Genomic DNA, 24,861 nt, shown 5'->3' on the forward strand with positions numbered 1-24,861 from the left:
CGAGTCAGTTAACTAGAGAAGAACAAACAGGTAGTTGTGTTATAGAACCTTGTAATATTTATTGCACCTCACCAGCAACAGATTTATTCTACACTTGAAGTGCAACAAAAATAAACAGACTTGAATTGCTTACCACAGATGTCGACAAAAGCTTTGCCCTGGGAGATAAATTACACTTTACATGCACGTACTTTCCTTTAATTTTGACCAACTTGAAATAGTGTTTATATCTCCACCTCGTGAAGGACAACTTTTCCTCTGAATGCTCTGCCATCATATCCCTCTGCATCTGTTTTGCGTGTGTGTGTTTGCCGTACGCGCTGTTCTGGTTTGTGTGTGAAAACACCATCTGAAGTACGTGCGCTATGAGGCTCGAGCGTTTACATCACAGAATGGGGGATAACCTGAGATTTGACAGCAACGCAGCCATATTGGAAGTAGGTCTGTCTCGCGGGAAGTTAAACTTGCCAGTTCGATAAAGAGACAAACTCGTCACCAAGGCGAAGAACAGATATGTGATCAAACTTAAGGATGTGAACAATGTTGACCCTTACGAGCAAGCTGAAGACAAATGGAGTGAAGATGTCGACGGGCTTCCACAATTACGCAAAATGGACATTCTGCTGTAGCCTATTTATTGTTTGGTGTATGTTACTAAACTCATCAGCGATTCCGAAATTACAAATCGCTAGAAAAGCTACGAACAGTTTTGCTGGGGATGGGTGCAGGACCTGCACATTATGACCGTATCAAACGGCAACTTCATCGTTCTTGCAAATGTAGGCTATGTGTGTTTACTATTTTCATTGCCGTGAACCTGAACCGGCCCCAAGTCTTGGATGACAAATAAACAGAGCAGAGTAGACTCGCTACGGCTGGTAGTTTCTTCAATTTATTCAAAGTAAGTAACGCACCGCTTTTGACTGTCAGTAACGGTAACAACGTTGTAACGGCGGAAAATATAATTAGATTACCCCGTTACTGAAAAAAAATAATGCCGTTATGTAACGGCGTTATTTATGACGGCGTTATTCCCAAAACTGTGGGACACAGAGCACTAACTCACGGTTACATGATGAACAATGAGTGGCAAATTAAGAGCGCTGTACTTCAAACTTGTCCTGTTTATGAAAGTCAACTGTCAAATGCTGGTATTGTGCAGTAATGAGCAGACGTGACTTCTCTGCCGTATGTTAATTTTTTTTAACACCCCGACAACACGCGCGCACACACTAGATATCATCAAATAGCAACCTAGATGTGCTACGTTAGATCCCATGCCATTGACTGCGCGAGGCCAGAATGATCATGGGACGCGTAGTCCATATACTACATCGATGAATTAAAAACCGCCATGCCTGAATGGAAGTTAAGCAGGCCAAATCAATCAATACCAGTGACTATAGATAATGCTGCAAATATTGTTAATTCAGTACGTAACACAGATGGACTCGGACTACTAATAGGATGTTTTGCTTATGTGGTAAACATACCTACTAAAAGAGCAGTAGCAATCAACAATGTGCCCCGCCTGATTTTACAAACCGTAAAGATTGTTCTCAGCACTTTTATTCAAAATTTCTTCAGATCAGTAAGAAGTGAGCACATAAATATTATGCACTAAAATGCATGTTTATATCATGGCGTTATTTTTATTATTTTATTTTTGCATGTTAGCAAAATAAAACAACGTAAAATAAATAAATAAAACTTGTTTTTTTTTTCCGGAGCATTAAATATATTGAATCAAATCGAAAACCGTGTCCCTCGTATCGAAAATCGTACCGAACCGTGACTTAACGGTATTGTTGCTCCCTAGTTTGCACACACTACAGGACGGATCTTGGCCCACTCCTCCACCAAAACCTTCTCCAGATCAGTCAGGTTTCTGGGCTGTCGCTGTGAAACAGTTTGAGCTGTTTTTCTGGCTGTGTGCTTCTGGGCAATTGTCATGTTGGAAAACCCAGCCATGACCGATCTTCAATGCTCTGACTGACGGAAGGAGGTTGTTCCCCAAAATCCCATAATAAAGGACCCCAGTCATCCTCTCTTTTGTAAACCTGTCCTGTTCAGCAGTTTGACACGGAGAATGGAAGTCTAAGTGTCCGGTTGGTCTGAACATTTTTAATGTTTCACATTGAGAGTATGTCATACTCCCATTGTGTTCATTCAACATAACTCGTTTATTATGACAAAGCAGCGAACAGGAAGGGATTATGGAGGAACAGAAGAAAAGAAACACAAACAACTACAAGAAATACATGGAACACCGACACCATGGTGGTATCGTCAGCTAGATGTATTTCCGGTTGACACCATGTGGGGAGCCTGTTGACCAGGGAAAGAAGAAGACTGGGATGGGGGAGTCTATAAGCTAAGTGATTGAAAGGGGTAGAGTGTCCTCAAATCAGCTCTGTGACCGAGAACCCAGTAATCGTGTGAATCACTTGTGAGTGTAAGCTTGTTGGCGACCGACCCTACGTCGCCTCATCGCCACTCCCGGCACCAGGACCCTCCACCCGAGCGCGCCAAGCGGCGCAGCCCATACCTCCTACCGCAGCCCAGCAAAGGAGCCATCACCCCCCCAACCCCCCCAGGATACAGGGTGGTCCCCTGGGCCACCTGCGCACCCATCAACCGGCCTTCAGGGATGGCAAGAGGGACGCACCATCAACCCCAGCTCTCCTTTGGAGTATGATGTGTGTGGTGCGTTAAAAAAGGTGCAGGAATGGTGGGGCCTGCCGTGAGGAGGTAACTGTAAGACAACCCCCCCCCCCCCCCCCCCCCAAACAGGTCCCAACAATCCCACAACCTTGGCGTGTGATGCATTAAAAACAGGGGGGAGCCGGGCCGGGACTGTATGGCCCCGTCCCAACTCTCCCCGGAGAGTCATCCTTTCTTTAATACAGTGCACTCATCCTGTCCCATGCGCAGAACAACCCAAAGCATGATGCTACCACCCCCATGCTTCACAGTAGGGATGGTGTTCTTGGGATAGTACTCATCATTCTTCTTCCTCATAACACGGTTAGGGGAGTTATGACCAAAAAGTTTGAATTTTCTCTCATCTGACCACAAAACTTGCTCCCATGACTCCTCTGTATCATCCAAATGGTCATAGGCAAACTTAAGAAAGGCCTTGATATGTGCTGGTTTAAGCCGGGGAACCTTCCGTGCCATGCATGATTTCAAACCAAGATGTCTTCTTGTATTACCAACAGTAACCTTGGAAACGGTGGCCCCAGCTCTTTTAAGGCCATTGACCAACTCCTGTTGTGTAGTTCTGGGCTGATTCCTCACCTTTCTTAATATCATTGAGACTCCACAAGGTGATATCTTACATGGGGCTCCACTCTGATTAAGATTAACCGTCATGTTTAGCTTGTTTCATTTTCAAATACTTACTCCAACAGTGGACCTTTTTTCACCAAGCTGCTTTGCAATTTCTTCGTAGTCCTTTCCAGCCTTGTGGAGGTGTACAATTTAGTCTCTGGTGTCTTTGGACAGCTCTTTGGTCTTGGCCATTTTACAAGTTTGAGTCTTACCGATAATATGGGGTGGACAGGTGTCTCTATGCAGCTCTCAAGGTCAAACAGGTTTGTCTGATTCAGGATAACTCTCTCACAGTGGACATGCACCTACGATGAAAATTTGACTCCTCCATGATTTCTAAGTCTGAGAACTTGCAAAATAGCAAGGTGTTCAAAAACTTATTTTCTTCACTGTATGTTGCTACCAGGTGACAGCTTATGGAGGGGAGCTACAATACACAGTACGTTATGAGCCACTTCAGCGTTCCCTGGTGATTGACGGTCAGCCAGATGTAGTTCTTCAGGGCAATGGCATATCTCTGGAGCACTTTTCCAGAACCAAACACCAACCACGTGTTTCCCAAACGGTTACTGTGACATTCAGAGAGGTCTGTATCATTTTTGGAGTTGCAATATATTGCTAAATGTGGACTGACGAGTATAACGTAGACTAACTTCTCCATTTTTGTGCTTGCAGTCTGCATGGCGTCGCACTGACGGGCAACCGTGCACACGCGAACACCTCCTTATGGCGCTGTCTGATGTTAGCAACTTGCTAATTAGGGCCACCTATGCTGACAACATGGCAGAAAGCGGGTATATTTCAGCAAATTCATATAGGAAAAGTTCTAAAATATTCGCATGTAATGGTGGATTTTCTTTTACAGTATATCAGACATCAAAATGGACATTGCTGTTCCACACTCAACTGGAAATGAACTTGCCCTTGAGGTCGAAGAGTGTGCATGCCCTCAGGGATACAGAGGACCATCTTGCCAGGTACACAGTGTTCAGTTCAAACAATTGTTGTTGTTTGTTGAATTATCGCATTTATTTTCAACAAGAATTCACTACTTTAAAAAAAACAAAGATTCCCCTTACTTGGACTGTCATTTCAGGAATGTGAAGAGGGTTACACTCGGACCAGTTCTGGTCTTTACCTTGGAACTTGTGAGAGGTGTGACTGCAATGGGTATGCCAGCGGCTGTGACCCGGAGACCGGCAGGTGTCTTGTAGGTTTAATGTTACTTTTCCCCTCCTAATTATTTTTCACTACTTTTTCTTCTTTCATCTCTGCACTGGAATGCAATAATGATTTCTTGGCAGATCCAAACACGTGAAAACAAGCTGACTGTATCAACTTTGTGTATCTCACCTCTTCTTTTGTATATGTCTGTCTTGACAGCAATGTCGACATAACACTGATGGGCCAAGGTGTGAAAGGTGTCAGGCTGGTTACTATGGAAACCCTGCAGCTGGTGCTGCCCAAGCATGCCAGCCGTGCCCATGTCCTGGAACAACATCCAACAACCAGTGAGTTTTGGTTTAAAACAAATTTTTGAGGATCTGCCAATATTGGCTTAGCCCTGATCCGATACCTCAGAAATTTACTGAGGAGAGAAAAAAAGCACATCTAAGGCTCGGTTCATACTGCAGGTCTTACGGCACAATTCCGATTTTTGGTCATATCTGTTTTTTGGCATGCCCGTTCAGAAAGCCTTTGTCTATTGAGCCGGTTCAAGTATTACACATGCGCACTAATTCGCTGTCCGACACGCGCTGAGCAAACTGACCCGCATATATACATATAAACATCAAAACTTTCACATTCTGGAAAAATGGGGCCCAGATCGGATTTAAACCACATACGAAAGTGACCCAAATCGAATTTAAAATGGTCAACTTCTATGCAACTTTTCCCATTCAGACCGTCAACTTAATGCCTCACTCGAGTTGGAAAAAAACGAAAAAATTGGATTCGTGCATTAAGACCTGCAGTCTGAAACTACTAGCCTAAATGTCTTTATTTTCCCAATTTGGACAAAGCTATCTCACTGCTACAGCAATATAAGTGTTAGAAGAAGAGACTTAAATAAACTCATCCCATGTCATGAATTGAGCGATTTTGGTTTTGATTTTTCTTTTTTTTTTTTAATCATCGCTGGACATTTTGTCTTTGTTATTCAAAGTTTGTTTCAATAGTGTAAATATAAATATATCTAATGTAGGGCTGTCAAACGATAACATTTTTTTAATTGAGTTAATTACAGCTTAAAAATTAATTAATCGTAATTAATCGCAATTCAAACCATCTATAAAATATGCCATATTTTTCTGTAAATTATTGTTGGAATGGAAAGATAAGACACAAGATGGATATATACATTCAACATACGGTACATAAGTACTGTATTTGTTTATTATAACAATGAATCAACAAGATGACATTAACATTATTAACATTCTGTTAAAGCGATCCATGGATAGAAAGACTTGTAGTTCTTACAAGATAAATGTTAGTACAAGTTATAGAAATTTTATATTAAAACCCCTCTTAATGTTTTCATTTTAATAAAATTTGTAAAATTGTCAATCAAAAAATAAACTAGTAGCCCGCCATTGTTGATGTCAATAATTACACAATGCTCATGGGTGCTTAAGCCCATAAAATCAGTCGCACCCAAGTGCCAGCAGACGACGACAAAACTCCAAAAAACACAAGTAACAAGTTGGCATTGCACTGTGCTGTCATTTTAATCTGTTTCAGCGGGGCATGTGCGTTAATTGCCTCAAATATTTTAACATGATTAATTTTAAAAAATTAATTACCGCCCGTTAACGCAATAATTTTGACAGCCCTAATCTATAGATAGTAGAGGTGTGCAAAATTTCCGATTCTTAGATTATTCGCGATTCGGCCGTGGAAGATTCGAGAACGATTCACAAACATCCAAATTCCGATGAATGAAATATGCCAAGTAAAGCGGAAGTACAACACACTCAGCGCGCCGCGCGGTCTTCGGGACGGAACGAAGCGGGAGTAGCTAAACATTATGCTTCTCATTAACCGGCCCCTCGGGTAATGCCAACGCTCAACTCACGGCTCTAGCTCAACCCATGCCACGAGATAAAAAAACACAACAACATACCTGACTGCTGCCGAAAAGCTGCTACAAGTACAGCTAAGCTACATAATGTTACGGTAGATATCATTTATATAGGACTAGATGGTTTATAGACTCTGTAGCGGTAGCAGCACATCTGCAAAAAGCTAGATGCGGGCGTTAGTAAACGGCCGCCATCTTAAAGCAGTAAACTTCCCTGCAATGCTGTTGTAGCGAACCTTCCAAGCAAACCTAATTAACTTTTTATCTAAAATACTCCTAAATCGGTAAAATATTGACTTGAATCTGTCTTTAAAATAGTTTTAAAACTTTCACATGTCAAAAGTAGACAAAAGGGAAATTATGGAATAACGGGAGCAATTTTAACAACTTTAACGGTTGATTCACAACATTAAATTAATTGAATGTAGTTTAAAGCTGCTGATACAGAATGGGGACTGGAGTTTTTTTATTTAATGTTATTTTTGTATATTTGTTTACTGCTATATGTTAACTTGATACTGAAATAGTAGTTTGGTTTAGCCTGAGAGTATTTTTGAACAATTTTGGAACTAATGAACAAAACTTTATTAAAAAAAAAAAAAAAAAAAAAAAGAAGGAGGGGGGTGCATCAATAATCGTTTTATAATCGAATCGGAGCCTCTGAATCGTAATCGTAATCGAATCGTTAGGTGCCCAAAGATTCTCAGCTCTAATAGATAGTATAAAAAGTCCCCAACACTGCAACTGACAGTTATAGACATCAAAACCAATCATGTTTCGCTGCCACTGACGGCGAGAGACGTCCAATCCAATTTGACTGTGGTTGAAATGGATTTGACGTCTATCGACTATAATGAGCAACAAATGAGTTAATACTTAAAAATACATAAATACCTCATAAAAAGCTGACATTTTTCACCTGAATCCGAACTTCTGAAAATGATGTGATCACAACCGATTTCCGATTACGCGATCGGATTGGGGACAATTTCTAGTAAAAATCAATACAGGCAACAGCATTGCGAAATCAATTACACCCTGCCCACTCTGTTAATGTGCTTTTGTCAGCATTCTTTGGTTGAAGCTTTCATCTTTAAACTTCAGGGAATTATTACACAATGTCCAAACAGGTCCATTTTATGACATGTGGAACCGAATTCTAACTTCAAACCCTGTTTTGACAGATTCTCCTCGACGTGCTATCTGGACTCTGATGGACAGCCAACGTGTCGTTGTCCCCCCGGATACACTGGCCGACGCTGTGAAAGGTACACCTCACCCAACCTCAATGTTCTGTATTTTCTCCTTGCAACTTCTTCTGAGGGTCATTGGAACATTGCTCTGGGTTTGGGGTTACTGGTTAGAGCTGGCAGCAAAATTAATCAGGTGTGGAACTATCATTCATTTGCTTTAGTTGGATGAACAGGAATGATGCATGTTGGTGGGTTTAGTGGAGCCACGTCAATGTTCTTTGAATTGAAGTTCTCTGTCCCAGTGATTCCCAACCAGGGTGCCTTGGCACACTACTATGTTCTAAGAGAACGTTTGTTCATGAATTACAAATTTATATTTGTTCAGATAATTAAATGCTCTTTTATTAGATGGTTGAATGTACAGTAAGCCTGTGCATCCACCTGTTGCATACAACACATCAAGTCATGGCTTCTTTCATGTTATATCAATTTTATGTTCAGTTAAACAAGGTTGAGAATTTACACTGAGTAATTCAATGTGTTAGTGAATTGAGGCAAAGAGGCAAAATCATTATTTCAAAATTCCATACATTTGGTGGTTTTCTCCTGTAAAATGGGTGTAGCCTACTCATCCTTGTTGTGGTGTCATGCTGATGATCATGGGGCCTGGTCAGGCACACCCCAAAGAGGCTTTATGGGTTCCGATCTGATGGACTCACCACTGCCAAGAGGAGCCAAGTGGAAATGTGTTTTGTAAACTTATATAAGAGGTTTACATGGCCTTTGAGGATACTTGACCGATGAGAGTGTGGTCCTACTGTACATATATTTATAGGCTACTGAGTCCTTTGGTACAAGCTATTTCGTCCCAGTAAAACCATGCAGAATTAGTTCACGTAGATGGCAGTAAGTCATATTTGTTTTCAGCAAGGGTTGGTCTCCACCAAGGCTACCCTTTGTCACTATTCTGTTTATATAGTGGTATGAAAAAGTATCTGAACCTTTTGGAATTTCTCACATTTCTGCATAAAATCCCCATCAAATGTGATCTGATCTTTGTCAAAATCACACAGATGAAAATACAGTGTCTGCTTTAACTAAAACTACCCAAACATTCATAGATTTTCGTATTTCAATGAGGATAGCATGCAAACAATAACAGAAGGGGGAAAAATAAGTATGTGAACCCTCAGCCGAAGGAGACTTAAAGGGTAATTGAAACCAATTTTACCAAACATTTTAAGTAAGGTGTGTGCCCAATCACTGATGAGTAGTTTAAAATTGGCCTGCCCACTATAAAACAAACACCTGGTAAGAAATGTCTTGATGAGGAGCATTGTCTGATGTGCATAATAGCTCGGTCAAGTTCAGCGCAGAATACACAGAGAGGTTAAAAAAGAACCCTAGAATGTCTGCTGAAGACTTACAGAAATCACTGGCACAGTCCAGTATCACACTTCAACTATATGTAAAACTATGGCCAAGAATGGTGTTCCTCATGATTTGGGGCGGTTTTGCTTCCTCAAGGCCTGGACAACTTGCAGTCATTAATGGAAGAATTAATTCAAAAGTTTATCAGGATGTTTTGCAGGAAAACCTGAGGCCGTCTGTCAGACAGTTGAAGCTAAAAAGAGGATGGATGCAGCAACAAGACAATGATCCAAAACACAGACGTAAATCAACTTCAGAATGGTTTCAGAAGAACCAAATACACGTTCTGGAGCGGCCAAGTCAAAATCCAGATTTAACCCCATTGAGATGCAGTGGCATGACCTAAAGACAGTGATTCATGCCAGACATCCCAGGAATCTGACTGAATTACAGCAGTTTTTCTAGAGAAGAATGGGCCAAGATTAGTCCTGATCGATGTGCCAGGCTGCTCTGCAGCGACAGCTCTCCAGGCGTCCGGTTCAAGTTATTGCTACCAAAGGGGGGGGCTACAAAATATTACCGTAATTTTCACTCTATAAGGCGCACCTGACTATAAGCTGCCATCCACCAAATTTGGCACGAAAACGGCATTTGTTCATAGATAAGGCGCACTGGACTATAAGCCGCAGCTGTCCTCACTATATTATGGGATATTTACACCAAAAGATATTGACCGTTGAAACTTTGACAGCGGCTTCATACGACTGTCGTAAGACCAAATGAACCACCATGAAGCTTTGAACCAATTGGCTGCAAAGCTTCATTGGTTAAAGCAGCTTCATTTGGCCCTCACTGCTCCCTTGGGGGAGACAGTCAACCTCTGCTGCCACCTGCTGTCAACATTGTCGTTGTCCAACATGCCTCCTAGTATGCATTGCAGCGCTACAGATGTAAATAACAATCAATCGTTCTGTGCTAATTATTTCTTCAAACATTCAAAACATTAATTGCTAGTTATGATATTTGGTAACACTTTTTGACAGTGGCGCCAAAAGACTGTCATTAGACAATCATAATTGTGACATGACACTGTCATGTGCATTAATGAATGCTTATAACTAAAAATGTCCGATCACGTCATTTTCAAAGTATCGGAATTGTCAAAAAAATATCGGACATGCCTTTTTTTAATATATATATATTTTTTATATATATAAATTGTTTTCTAATTGTATTTAACGTTACAGACAAAATGTCTTACACTCATCCAGAGTAGTTTTGGCTTAAAGTAGGGCTATCAAATTTATTGCGTTAACGGTGGTAATTCATTTTTTTTTTTTTAATTAATCACGTTAAATAATTAACGCATGCGCTGCACGACCCACTCACGCATTGTCGCGTTTAATCTATAAAGACGCCGTTTTACCTATAAATAGCGCTAAAAGGCAGCGTATAATGAGTAGAGAGAATTTTGACAGCCTTTGGAGCCATTTTTTATGTGGCTAAAGCCTTACAATACCTCACTCAGCAATTAAAAATAACGTGTGAGGCAATGTGGGGAAGAAAGGTTGATCATTTTCTTAACACCCTATGTTCTTTCCCAACGTAGAGAAGATATATCAATTGGTGCCCCTACGCACAGTCATTGTTGCACTTCCCATCATGCATTTGGGCAGAAGTTAAATGGCTGCACTATCATTTACTGAAAGCTCAACAAATACACTAGATGGCAATATTTAGTCACAATATACAAAGTCACATTTATCCTTTAAGAATTACAAGTCTTTCTATCCGTGGATCCCTCTCACAGAAAGAATGTTAATAATGTAAATGCCATCTTGAGGATTGTCATAATAAACAAGTACTGTATGTTGAATGTATATATTCGTCCGCGTTTTATTCATTTTTTTCTTAATGCATTGCCAAAATGTATATGATCGGGAAAAATTATTGGGAATGATTGGAATTGGATCGGGAGCAGAAAACAAGCAATCGGATCGGGAAATATGGGGATCGGCAGATACTCAAACTAAAACGATCGGGATCGGATCGGGAGCAAAAAAACATGATCGGAACAACCCTACTTATAACAGATGTCATTTAGTGTTATCCGGCAAATTATCTCACTCATGATTGGATGTAAGATCTGAGCTGGACATATATGGAGTTAGTGACATAATTTTCCGGATGACACTAAATGACATTTGTCATAAGCAATCAGTAACGCCCATGATCGCGTCATGTCATAATTACGACTGTCTTTCTTTAAGGTAAAGTAGTTGTCTTTCAAATAAAGTGTTACCTATTAACGCAAATAAATCAACAAATAAGCCGCACTTGACTAAAAGCCTTCAAAATGAAGGGAAAAAGTAGCGGCTTATAGTCCGAAAATCACTGTAAATATGATGGTTCACTTATTTTTTTCTCCCTTCTGTCATTGTTTTCATGCTATCCTACTAAATATATGAAAACCTATAAATGTTTGGGTGGTATTAGTTAAAGCAGACACTGTTTTTTCATCTGTGTGATTTTGATGAGGATCAGATCACATTTGATGGTGAAATTTATGCAGAAATGTGAGAAATTCCAAAAGGTTCAAATACTTTTTCATACCACTCTACCTGAGGCATTGAATTGGTCCTGTTTTGGTGGCCTCCGCAATGTCAGCTTTTTAGCAAATGATGTCTGTGATGATGACTTCTGTTAGCTTCATAATGTTGTGATCTTCAACTCACTCTGGAGCGGTTTTCAGCCAAGAGTGAAGCGGGTAGAGCGAACGCTTTGCTCCTCTCTTTAGGTTGCTCCCCATGCAACCTTATCCTGGATAAGCATAGGTGGGTGGATGGATGGATGGATGGATGGATGGATGGATGGATGGATGGATGGATGGATGGATGGATGGATGGATGGATGGATGGATGGATGGATGGATGGATGGATGGATGGATGGATGGATGGAAAATATGTGCCTTGGCTCACTGAAGGTTGGGAACACTGCTCTATCCTGGGCTACTGGATATCTGGAATTTAAGCAATGGCACAAGGATAAATTTTTAAATATGTTTTTAGTGCTCATCAGTAGTTTACGTAGTGTAAAAAATAAAGTAGAAAATGTGTTGTATGTTTTCAAGAAATCTTTAGTTCAGTTTGTCAACCTATACTTTTTTCTTTTGCTTCAGCTTTTGTGCTTGCTGGTTGCAGACTATGTTTCAAAAGCTTTGTTGGCGCTCTTAGTTTCCATCTACACACATGCATTTCTTGGTCTGTATAGCATAAATGTAGATGAGGCATTTATGAGGACAACTGTCTGCTTGAAATATATAATCTTTGCTTGTCTGATGGCAAAGATGGCAAGGAAACCTGGGTGGATAGTGAAAACATTTGAATATTTGATCATCTGTCTGAGCACCGATCTTCATTGTGCTGTTTTGACATGAAGAGAAGAGATGCCATCTGCAGACAGTTGTGGGGACCCTTTCCAAGAGAAGCTGCTAGATGGCTACCAACCTTTGGGATGTGGTGCTGAAGCTGTGCTAAATTTCAGTTTGGATAAAGTGATAACACCCTTTGGCAGTGGAGATGGTGATGATGATGATGATGACTACTATTGGCCCGATGCCACTGCACAAACAACTGTCCTCTCGACAAAAAAAATACCTTCTACGTTTTCACCCCACCGCACGACGCGTTCTTCTTCAAAAATTGAAATGGATATCGTTTCAGTCGCTCCCAATAAGTCGGCAACAAGACTCCCACCACGCTTCACACCGGACCCAGATAGTAGAAGCTCCAGCTTTCAGCACTTGCTTCGGGTTCATCTAAACACCTTTAATCAGCGTCTCAGCATGCTTGAGAGCAACACTCTTGATATGAGGGAAAGTATTCAAAGAATGGAGGATCAACAGAGTACTCTCAGCTCCCAGCTAAAGCAACTAATTGCTGTTGAGTCGACAGCTGAAAAGACCAAGAAGGTCAATGAGCTCGAAAAGAGCTACACTGACATGGAAGCCCGTTTGAGCAGACTGGAGGGAAGGCTTGAGATCCTGATTGATGGCTTCACAGCCCTGGCTCAGGAAATGAACAAAATGAAACGTGCAAGACACACTTCCCGTTCGCTACAGGAAAGGATGCCTGTGCCTTCACTTAGCACTGTACTTGTGCCCCCAAAGTACCCAACAGCACAGCCTGTGGGCAAAGGTCTACCAACAAAGAAACCGCTCACTCATCGAGCCACAGTACTCAAAAGCACACCTAAGCCAAGTCTCATAGATAAACCCACCACTGCACATTGGAAAGAGGGGAAAAACAAATCGACCGTGTCTGCAGAATCACTGAAAAATACCACAAAACATGTTACTTCAAAAAAACATAAAGTCTCTAATACCAAACCAAAGTTGAAGGAAATATTTCCAAGTGCTGCTCGACCTCAATCTACATCTAACCCCAAAGCTACAGCAAAGCCAGAAGCAAAAAGACAAATCAGCAAGACAACTAAACATATTACACGATCAAATCAAACAAGATTAAATCAAGTTAAAGATGAGGTAACAGTCACTAAATTTCAACTGGAACCTCCATCATATAGAGAAATCCCTGCAAATAATTCCAATAATAGCAGACACGATAAAACGTTTAGATCTGATGAGCCACTTCACAAAAATGTCCAAAGGGGTAGAAAGAACACTGGTAAAACCAAAGTTGTCACAGCAAACAAGATCACCATGACAAAAACTACATTGCCTTCTCTTCAAGCTATAGAAAATAATAAAACTGTCATCAAACCAGGGACACCAACACTGACTCCTGCTAGAACAGTGGCAACTCATGCAAAGAATGTAAAAACAACAACAATAGGAACATTGCCCTCCCGTAGAACAAAGGTAAGAACCACAAAGAAGTCAAACACAACTACCAAATCTGCATTGAATCATGGTCAAACAAAAACAAGTCCTGTTAGGTCAGTGAAAATAACATCATCTAAAAGGAAATCCAAAGATAAAGTAAGGAAAAGAAAACAGCAAAAAGACAAAAAAAATACAAGATCTGGAGTTTTGGATCTACTGAGTTTATTGAAAGGGGATCATAAGAATCATCAAGATGGTTCTCTTCATGTAGTCCTGGGAAGGCTGGCCATCCCTATACGTATTATCCCTGATGACTAGGGTGATTTGTTTTTTGCTTGCCATCTCTTTATTTGATATTTAATAGAACCATATGGATGAACCTGATGAAGGGCTTTACTTTGTCATAAAAGACTGTAATGATGTTTGATTGTGTTTTTGTGTGTTTGTGTAAAAATATTGTATGTGTATAGTGATGTGATCCATGGCTAATAAACTTAACTATCAGTTGACGGGAAACGGGGCCGGGGGGCCGCTCCGTAGGGGGCCTATTTTCAGAAATACAAAGTTTTAATACCAAAGCCGCTAGCAACCTGAAACCAAAACAAGCACCTCTCTTATAGAAATATATAGTCTCCATGAGCAGCGGCATCAAAAAATTCAGTCGTTTCCTAATAAAATCCCGATTAGGTTTTTTTTTTTTTTTATACAAACATAACATACCTTAAAATGGCTATAAAATTCTCAGATTTCATGCTAGATGCACAAAAATCATCAAATGCAGGGATAATCACCTATATTTTCATGATCAATAGCAATATTTAGCATATCATTTAAGTTTTTGCCTGAAATAGCGACTTGATTTTTGTTGGGTCTAAAACACCTTCTTCAATTTAGCTGTTGACCCAGAGCGAGGTGACAAAGGCAGGACACAAGGAGGCAGGAGGCAGAGAGTAGACTTTTACCAAGCTGCGGTTTGGGGAGAGGTCTGAGTAGGCATGTGCCGGTATGATATTTTGACGGTACGATAACCGTGAGCAAAAATACCGCGGTTTCACGGTATCACGGTATTGCAATTATAGCTCCAAAAAATTTTGAGATGTATGGGTTAAAAAAAAAACAACAACTTTTTTCCACTGAACAGGATTTTTTTTTTTTTTTTTTAGACCATAGTTTCAAACTGGAACATGAATATATTGTTAAAATAAATAAATTATCAATAAAAAAATATATATTTTAAATAGAATTAAACTAAATATAACTTATAGACTATACTCACAGCCACAGCTCAAGTTGCTGAAGATTAGAGCAAGAACAAAATAATTTCTATAAAAAAGTAAAAACACTTCTGAATAAAAAATTTTTTAAAATTCTACTGCATGACGTTTTTTTGAGGGTGGAAAAGCTCAAGTGAAATTTCGCCATTTTCAGCCACTGTGTCAGCTCTAGTCAACATGATGTCATGCCTATGTGTTAAAAAACAAAGAATTCATAAGTTAATAAGTTAGCTAAAAATGTAAAAGTTAGTTTAAAGTGTAAATATTGTTGTGGAAAGGTTTCATCTAAAAAAAAAAACAACAACAAAAAACATTGGGAGTGAGACCTCTCCTTGATCCAGCGAACGTGGATTTGTGCTTAGGGCAAGAAAATCTTTCGCAATTAGCGATCTTTGACGTTATCACTTTTTCCCCCTCATTTAAGCGAATCAAGCTTGTTTTCTCACTCTGCGGCTGTCACACTCAACGAAGTTGCTCTCCCAGCTAAACCTAGGCTAACATTCATCTTTGTAAGCTTTTAGTTAGTTTGTATATTGAATTTGAAAGGAAAATGTGTGATTTGTTTTTGGCGAACTTTTTTCCATGGTGCTAATCTGTTGAAGCTACTCACATGGAAAAATCTAATTGTACAACATTTTAAATACATTCATTTTGTATATTACACTTACCACGATTTGAGAGCTCAATAAATTAAAGAACAGTACGCCTTATGTTTAGAGTATCTGTTTTTGGGTTAGCTGGCTGGCTAGCCGATAGCGTCACTTTTACACACAACAGCAAACGGGAGGGGGTGAGCGCTGCTGCGCCAAGCCGCTTCTGGCTGCATTTTTGACACAAGAAAAATAGCGAATACCGTACTACGGTCTGACGGAAAGTTTTAGTGGCTTTGAAACCGCGACGTTTTCACACCACGGTAAACCGTGAAACCGGTAACCGGCACATGCCTTGGTCTGAGATCGGGCAACGTGACTAAGAGCGTCTCATCGGTCTATCTCAGATCTCCCCGCGCTGCTGACTTTTATTGAGGGCTTGTTGCTGGGCAGAATATAGTTACAACACTGTTGTCCAACGTGGCAGTTTCGTTCGGGCAAGTTCCTTATTCTAGTCATTGATTAAATTAACAGTCACACTCATTGATTAAATTAACAGTCACATTCTTGAGCGAGCAAGATAACTTTGTTTTGAACACACATTTGCACTCGAAGTAGCTTGGTTCGAAAAGTACTGAGACGTTGTGTGATGAATCAGCATATGTGTGTGTATCTATTTATCAGCAGAATGTGAGCAATTGCCGGTAATAAAAATGTAAGCACATGATTATGGGCTAAAACTGTATTCTTCATAATAGCTTGGGAGAGCACTTATAATAGTGGGAGAGCAAACTTGTGTAACCCGCAGAGTATAATGGTTATACAATCAAGCATATCTTACAATATTTTATTATTTAGTGCAATTTTCATGTTTTCAACAGCTAATAAATCATTCAATTTTCACATCACAAACATAATACTTGAAGAAAGCATGCAGATTCATCTTAATTTTACTCAACAAAAGCGTATTTTATTTTTTTCTATATACAGTCACAACTTATTTAGGTTGAATTCCGTTGTCATTATTCTCTCAGCACGTCTTGCCGGCTATCTGGCCCTTGTCGTTTTTAGATTGATATGTTCCATAAAATAAAACACGTGAAAGCCAAATATATTTATTGTATGGACGCAAAAATGTCTAAATTACTAGTTTCTTGCCAAAAAACGGGCAGTTGGCCAAACATTACCTGATTATTTGAATGTAAAGTTACGCTATCGTGTATGCATACTAAATCCAACATGGCGGCCATCACAAAACAAAAAACTTTTTAAGTTGAAGACTCTTGTAAAGTAGATAGATTTTGAAACTTTTTTTTTTTTCGGAAAATTGCCGTTTACGGGCCAACCGAAAGTTTATCGGGGCCGTTTGAAAGATTCCTTGCGTCGCGCGAAAATTCCGGTCGTGCCGATACCTGAATGGTGCAGATCGGTGCAATGGTCTGGGCTGCGCGGCGCGCCGAAATAACGCGGAGAGTAAGATGAACAAATAATAATAATAAGTAGGCTAAAATTGCAGAACAACACTATCTGGCCTTTCCCAAAGGGAAAGACCCAGATAATAAATGTGTAAATCCCGGAATTTTTATCGTTATGAACGTAAAACAGACCAGGTTCTTAGTTAAAAGGGAAAAAAAAAAAAAGGGCAGTTATCATTCATTTTACGCCAATATTTTAAACTAAAGTTATGCTAAATTTTCCATTAATTTTATTGTTTTCACATTTCAAAGTGGATGCACGGTCCTTTTTTATATAAGAATTACCTTGAATCCTTGACCAAATCACTTTTGAAACACTCCTGCCTGCTTGTATGCACTATAACTTTCATCCTGTTTTCGTTTCCACCTAAATCCGGCGTTAGAACACAGCGTGTGCTTGAGTTTATCGCAGTGAAAGCTCCCTTGATGCTCAGTCTGGCCCGGCCCCCTACGGGAAGCCGTGGCGTAATGTCTGTAGGAGCTGTCTCGTCAACTGATAGTGAAGTCTATGCGTGGATTTTCTTTTAAGGTACAGTAGTTGTCTGCTATGAAGAGATACCGTAGCCTGGCATTAGTACTTGTTTTTTTTATACTGTGTACTGTATGTTTCAGCTTTGTGATCACTGGACTACCTCAGACTTTGCACCTGTTTCCCTACTCTTTTGATTAAATTTTGAAACGGGCACCCAAAAAGTGTTGTCCCCTTCTTTAAATTGTGTTGTTAATAATGTTGTACTGATACTAGTGCTGCAACGATTTATCGATTAACTCGAGTAATCAATTAGAAAAAATATTGGAATTAAATTTTGCTGCTTCTAGTATTTGTTTAATTAAAGTGGCGTTGTCATGGTTAATTTTGAAAGTGTTTGCATTTGGTTTTATTGATTTGGGTGGATACACGGCTTCCTAGTCTGCCTCAGTTCACATGGCTGAGTCCAGCTGCTCCATGTTAAGACCAACATAAGCCAAGTTTTTGTCTGAGCTATTTTTTTTAATGCGTTTGTTATTTAGTTTATATGTATATTACGCCGTTTTTTGGGGAGGAATATGTGTCTGGACCATTTGTTAAGAGCATTGTTAAAAAAATAAAATAAAGCGTTAGCGTTTTATAGCAGTTAAACTAGCGGACTTTTGCTATGTAAATTATCCAATTGTTCTTTTGTTGTACATACGTAGATCCTTATTTCTTTATTTTTTTATACAGTTTGGGGCTCAGCTCAATTATTTTACTTTATCATGTTCCTTATCCAATTGCTCGATTATTCGAACTAACTAGTTCATCGATTAATCGACTACTAAAATAATCGATAGCTGCAGCCCTAACCGATACAGATGTTAGTATCACAATGGGCACCGATACAGCACTAAAATACTGGCATCTGTATCAGCTAATACTTGTAAACAGTATTATACTTATATAGCGCCTTTCCACCTTTGAAGGCCCTCAAAGCGCTTTACACTATCTCGCCATCCACCTACTGGTGATGCAGCACCAGGGGTTCAGTATCTTGCTCAAGAACACTGTTTTCCGAAATTTCCAGGTTCGCGGTGAATCAGTAACAGGCACACTTTTGCTCAATAGACAATGTTTATTGATTAAAAAATGCAGAATAAATTAGATTTATTGATTACAATCCCACAAGTGCAAGCAAACAAGTATCAACAAATGTCAACAATGACGCTAGATTTGAGTTTGTCAACCCCAGAATCCCCGCGTTACTGTTACAGCACAACCAGGTGATCCTTTAGCAATGAAAATCGCTTACCGTGACAAGTGAGTGGGAAGCCAGCAACACTCCAGTAAAGAGGCAAAAGGACAAAGCTGGGCGATCCGTACGCTTAATCCACCAGCGAACTTCACGGGTCGCCCGTAAATGGCTGCTTTTGTAAGGACGTACCCCTGGGAGGCGGAGAGGCCAACTTCCACCTCCTAGCGGCATGGCCCCGTCCAATGACAAACATTAAAGCTACTTTTGGTTCAGCCCCTCGAAAAAGGGGGTTTTCCTTGCGTGGTTCCCAGGTTGTGCTGTCCGGTAGCAGATGTTGTGTTCCCACGGTAAATATTATGAGTGCAAAACAAGTTATCTCGTGAGATTCCTCCTAACTTATGGGACTCAAGCACGTACTATGGTGCAGAACAAGTTATCTCGTGAGACTCCCTACTCAGGCACATCTCCTAACTATGGGAACAAGGTGAAAAGCAATAGATGTTGTTACTATCTATGTCACAGAAGCAATCATACATCACAAAGGCGGATGTAATATTTTCCCCCATCAGACACTTAGACGAGTTCATCAGCGCAGCGAATCGAACCCACAACCTCTGAGTTGGGGGACAACTACTCTACCACTGAGCCACGCCCCTTAATACTAACAAATAACACGCCGATGTCGTACCATATGTACTCTTCAGGATTTCCGTTTCCAACCACAGAATAATACTTCTGCTGCTATGTAAAGTTAGGTACTGAAACACAATTGCGTATTGTGTCCGATGTAACTGGTAGGACCCAGACCGAATAAAACTAGTATGTATTAATTTTTCAAACAGTGTGGGATCCATACAGTGGCGGCATCGGCCGGTACTGTACAGAAGTAATCGTAATCTGTATCGGATATATTTGGGGGAGGGTGCAGGAATGTATTCTCTGCATCCATCTGATGTTAAAAAATAGTATTGGATAGTGGCCACAGCGGGGCTAATTGTCATATTCGCAGTGACTTTTAGCATTTAGAATAATGGTACAAATAAGAGAACTACATTTTTCTGTCATGGTAATAAATAAGAAAAAATACCAAATGTGGTTATTGAGGATGTTTTATTGGTTGTTGTCAAGCATCTTACTGGTGCATTACTGCCACCATTGGTGTGGAGTGTGAGTCTTGATTTTACTCACTAAATGTCAAGACTAACATACCACTACCTACTCTGAAATACTACTCACGATATACCCAAAATGTGAAGCAATAATTATCTCTTTAATTGCCGCAGAGGTGTACCTTTCCCAGATACTCTGCATTGGAATGTATGAGTTATTTTAAAGTAATACAGCATATTTGTTATCAAATTAACTAGACTTTTCCACAGTGTTGTTTTCGGCAGCCCTTTTAATTTTCGTCTTAGTCTTTTGGACGATAATACTTATTCGTCTTAGTCATATTTTCTCAAAATGTGTTTGTCCTCTCTAGTTTTTGTTGACAAAAACGCATGTCTTATTTCATCAAGTTCTAGTCGACTTTGACTAAAAATGTTTTCGTCTGTGAAATAATAAAAAATTGCTTACCCCCAAAATTAGTAAATAAAGGTCCCTAACTATTTCGAATGAACATTGACAGACGAGCACATATTATATGTCTTCAAGGAATACAATTTTTTCAATTCTACCCAACTGGACACCACGAACTGTATGTATTAAAAAAAAAAAAAAAAAAAAAAAGTCAGATAGTATAAGAGAACGCTTGCCGTTAGAATTAGCCTAATGTTAACGCGGATGCTATTCTAATGCTACGAGTTACATTTAGTGCCTGATGATCACTCAGCACAGACCTTTAAAGGCTAAAGCAACATTGCATATTCTCTCTGGCCAAGATAAGACAAGAAATCTTACCGTTTGTGGTTGTGTGCAAGCCTGGAGACTGGAGAGCAGCAGCACATCACGAGTGACACAACCAGACACTGCTACGACGCAGGCTAACGACACATAAAATGTCACACATTGTGAACATGTGACAGAGACTATTGCGCATTTTTTGTCTCGATCCCATCTCGTCAGATGAAAACTGGCATTCGTCTCGTTACGTTTTTGTACCACAAAACATGTTTTTAGCTCGTAATTGTCTCGTCATCGTCATAGAAAAAGTTTTTTATGTATTCTGTTGGATTGCATATAAAAAATTTTAAAAATTAAAAATAAAAAAAGTGATAGCATTTGGTTAACTAAAAATCACAAGACTAGACTACACACCATGAAACAACACATACAGTACATACAGTATACTGTACATGTAACTGAGTAAAGCATTTATATCTGTTAGTCTCTAACTATCAATATTGACGGGTGAGATTTTTAAAAAGTGAAAGCTCAGAACTGGTTAATATTTGGATCTATTGATGGGGAATATTGAGATTCTGCAGCATGTCTCGGAAATTAAGACTAGTTTGCCAGCATGGAAGCGGTTTGTTGACTGTTGACCTTCGGAGCTGCAATAGGACAGGTCAGGTAAGACTGATAGCCTCAAGGCTAACCGCACAGTCTGTACTTAATTCAGAGTTTTCCTTGGTGGTAGTGCTTTGCAAGTGGCTGGGGTCAACGGTGCATTTTCTTGCTGACTGTCATACTTCAAGCAGCAAACCTTTTTATATGCTTAGCATCTTGTTCTCCAACCAAATATGTTGACTGCATAATGTTTCTGTACATTTCTTCCTCGGTGTGTGAAGTATACGTCATACTGTATACCAGCGATTCACCTACTGATATGATTTTGATTGAAAATGATGCGTCTTGGGCTATGCTTTATGCATTTCTGAGGCAAATACACAAAAAAGCTTTTTTGGGTAAGCTTTTTTGGATCCAGATAGAAATGGGTGGTTTAGTTTTCTGAAAGGAGCCATTCTCAAGGCATCACAGTTATCATTACTGAGTGGTGTACTGTCAAGCATCCATCATAACTTACTGATTTTCTATTTGCTAGAAGACATACAGTGGGGCAAATAAGTATTAATCAACCACTAATTGTGCAAGTTCTCCCACTTGAAAATATTAGAGAGTCCTGTAATTGTCAACATGGGTAAACCTCAACCATGAGAGACAGAAGGTGAAAAAAAAAAACAGAAAATCCCATTGTTTGTTTTTAAAGAATTTATTTGCAAATCATGGAGGAAAATAAGTATTTGGTCAATACCAAAAGTTCATCTCAATACTTTGTTATGTATCTTTTGTTGGCAATAACGGAGGCCAAACGTTTTCTGTAACTCTTCACAAGCTTTTCACACACTGTTGCTGGTGTTTTGGCCCATTCCTCCATGCAGATCTCCTCTAGAGCAGTGATGTATTGGGGCTGTCGTTGGGCAACACAGACTTTCTACTCCCTCCACAGATTTTCTATGGGGTTGAGATCTGGAGACTGGCTAGGCCACTCCAGGACCTTGAAATGATTCGTAGGAAGCCACTCCTTTGTTGCCCTGGCTGTGTGTTTGGGATCATTGTCATGCTGAAAGACCCAGCCAAGTCTAATCTTCAATGCCCTTACTGATGGAAGGAGATTTTCACTCAAAATCTCTCGATACATGGCCCCATTCATTCTTTCCTTTACACAGATCAGTCGTGCTGGTCCCTTTGCAGAAAAACAGCCCCAACCCATGATGTTTCGACCCCCATGCTTCACAGTGGGTATGGTGTTCTTCGAATGCAATTCAGTATTCTTTCTCCTCCAAACACGAGAACCTGTGTTTCTACCAGAAAGTTCTATTTTGGTTTCATCTGACCATAACACATTCTCCCAGTCCTCTTCTGGATCATCCAAATGCTCTCTAGGGAACCGCAGACGGGCCTGGACGTGTACTGGCTACAGCAGGGGGACACGTCTGGCAGTGCAGGATGTGAGTCCCTTGCGGCGCATTGTGTTACTGATAGTAGCCTTTGTTACTTTGGTCCCAGCTCTCTGTAGGTCATTCAATAGGTCCCCCCGTGTGGTTCTGGGATTTTTGCTCATCGTTCTTGTTATCATTTTGACGCAATGGGGTGAGATCTTGCATGGAGCCCCAGAGCGAGGGAGATTATCAGTGGTTTTCTATGTCTTCCATTTTCTAATAATTGCTCCCACAGTTGATTTCTTCACACCAAGTGTTTTACCTATTGCAGATTCAGTCTTCCCAGCCTGGTGCAGGTCCACAATTTTGTCTCTGGTGTCCTTCGACAACTCTTTGGTCTTGGCCTTAGTGGAGTTTGGAGTGTGACTGACTGAGGTTGTGGACAGGTGTCTTTTATAACGATAATGAGTTAAAACAGGTGCCATTAATACAGGTAACGAGTGGAGCCTTGTTAGACCTCGTTAGAAGAAGTTAGACTTCTTTGACAGCCAGAAATCTTGCTTGTTTGTAGGTGACCAAATACTTATTTTCCACTCTAATTTGGAAATAAATTCTTTAAAAATCAAACAATGTGATTTTCTGTTTTTTTTCTCCACATTCTTTCTCTCAAGGTCGAGGTTTAGCCATGTTGACAATTACAGGCCTCTCTAATCTTTTCAAGTAGAGAACTTGCACAATTGGTGGTTGACTAAATACTTATTTGCCCCACTGTACCCTACATGCATTGCATGTCCCAGCTTCTGCAATAATTGTACTTACTCACCTTTTCCTCCCAAAAAATGCAGGTGTGCACAAGGATACTCAGGCAACCCATCGCTCGGACAGAAGTGTGTTTCTGGCAACAATGAACTCAATGGTACATGATAATCTTTGACGTAAATCAGTATTATTCCACTGAAATATGGTCTTTACTTTGGTGAAAAAGGCAAATGACCTGCTCTTTAACTAGCTGTTGTACTTGTGCTTGTAGGTAATTGCTACAACTGTGACCAAAGAGGAACTGAAAGCTGCAGTGGTGGATATTGTCGCTGCAAGGTAATGAGAATCATTTATTTTCAACATTTGTGGTGCCATGTCTTCTTATGTAGAATTCCTGGCCTTAAATTGTCCTTTGAAACACAATTTATCACAATTTCATAATCTTGTAGATGAATGTTGAAGAACCATCCTGCTCTTCATGCAAGCCTGGAACTTTCTATCTTAGCCAGCAAAACAAAGATGGCTGCCTGTCCTGTTTCTGTATGGGTGTCACCCAGCAGTGTTCCAGCTCCAATTACTACAGAGACCTGGTGAGAAATGCAGCCTTGAAACGATCTGAGACTAGGATATGGTGCAGATTTTAATGTAAGCTTAAAATGAGGAGGTTACAGAAGAGGAAATGTTAGCTGTCAATCCAGCAGCATTTACTTCCAACAGAAATAAGGCACAGGTTAGTATAATGGCAGGATTAAGCCACCACACCAGAATCAAAATAGCCTGTTTACCATTTCTCAGGGAATTCGTCAGTGCAAAAAGTATGTCTGTGGAGTTTCCTCATGGGAGAGGCGTTGTAGGGCAAGAAACCCTGTGGTTTTGTTGGTTTCAATCTTGGGAACAGTAACTTGTGTCTGTTTCCTATGTCCGTGGAGCAGCAATGTTCCAAATGTTTCTATAAGGCAATTAGATTCCACAAAAAGAAAGCAGTTTTAACATAAAAAGTTTTGTTCCAAGTACTGAAATTGGCTTTTGATTACTATTTCCAATGTTTCCTTTCCGCGGTATTTACAAGAATGCAGTTTTGTCTAAAACCCTTTGTGTTTGTATTCCTACAGGTATCATCAACATTTTCGCCAGGGAACTTCCAAGGCTTTGCACTGGTGAACCGTCAACGCACAAACCGCATCACCACTGGTTTTACAGTTGAGGTTTCCACTGAGGGGACTCAACTATCTTACAGCAACTTTGACTACCTCGGACAGGAGCCCCACTACTGGCAGCTACCTGGCGTCTTCCAAGGAGACAAGGTTAGAACTGAAAGAGATGGGTGGGCAGTGAACCTCACGGTGCATCTGGAACCTGTGGACCATCGTTTGTCTTTCGTCTTTCGTCATCATTTGTCTTACATCT

At 40.1% G+C, this 24,861-nt stretch overlaps 1 protein-coding gene across 4 annotated transcripts in view; it reads left to right on the forward strand.

Moving 5' to 3' along the window:
- hspg2 (heparan sulfate proteoglycan 2) overlaps positions 1 to 24,861 on the forward strand; it is a 272,063-nt gene that overhangs the window by 132,720 nt on the left and 114,482 nt on the right. For all 4 annotated transcript variants that reach the window (XM_057828660.1, XM_057828670.1, XM_057828678.1 and 1 more), the window contains 10 exons: positions 3,740 to 3,919; positions 4,009 to 4,127; positions 4,199 to 4,310; positions 4,430 to 4,543; positions 4,717 to 4,844; positions 7,603 to 7,686; positions 23,541 to 23,611; positions 23,726 to 23,790; positions 23,904 to 24,044; positions 24,567 to 24,758. In XM_057828660.1, the coding sequence (XP_057684643.1) occupies positions 3,740 to 3,919; positions 4,009 to 4,127; positions 4,199 to 4,310; positions 4,430 to 4,543; positions 4,717 to 4,844; positions 7,603 to 7,686; positions 23,541 to 23,611; positions 23,726 to 23,790; positions 23,904 to 24,044; positions 24,567 to 24,758 (1,206 nt within the window). The remainder of the gene's footprint in view (positions 1 to 3,739; positions 3,920 to 4,008; positions 4,128 to 4,198; positions 4,311 to 4,429; positions 4,544 to 4,716; positions 4,845 to 7,602; positions 7,687 to 23,540; positions 23,612 to 23,725; positions 23,791 to 23,903; positions 24,045 to 24,566; positions 24,759 to 24,861) is intronic.

Source organism: Corythoichthys intestinalis, chromosome 2 (assembly GCF_030265065.1).
Source record: "Corythoichthys intestinalis isolate RoL2023-P3 chromosome 2, ASM3026506v1, whole genome shotgun sequence".
NCBI lineage: Eukaryota > Metazoa > Chordata > Actinopteri > Syngnathiformes > Syngnathidae > Corythoichthys > Corythoichthys intestinalis.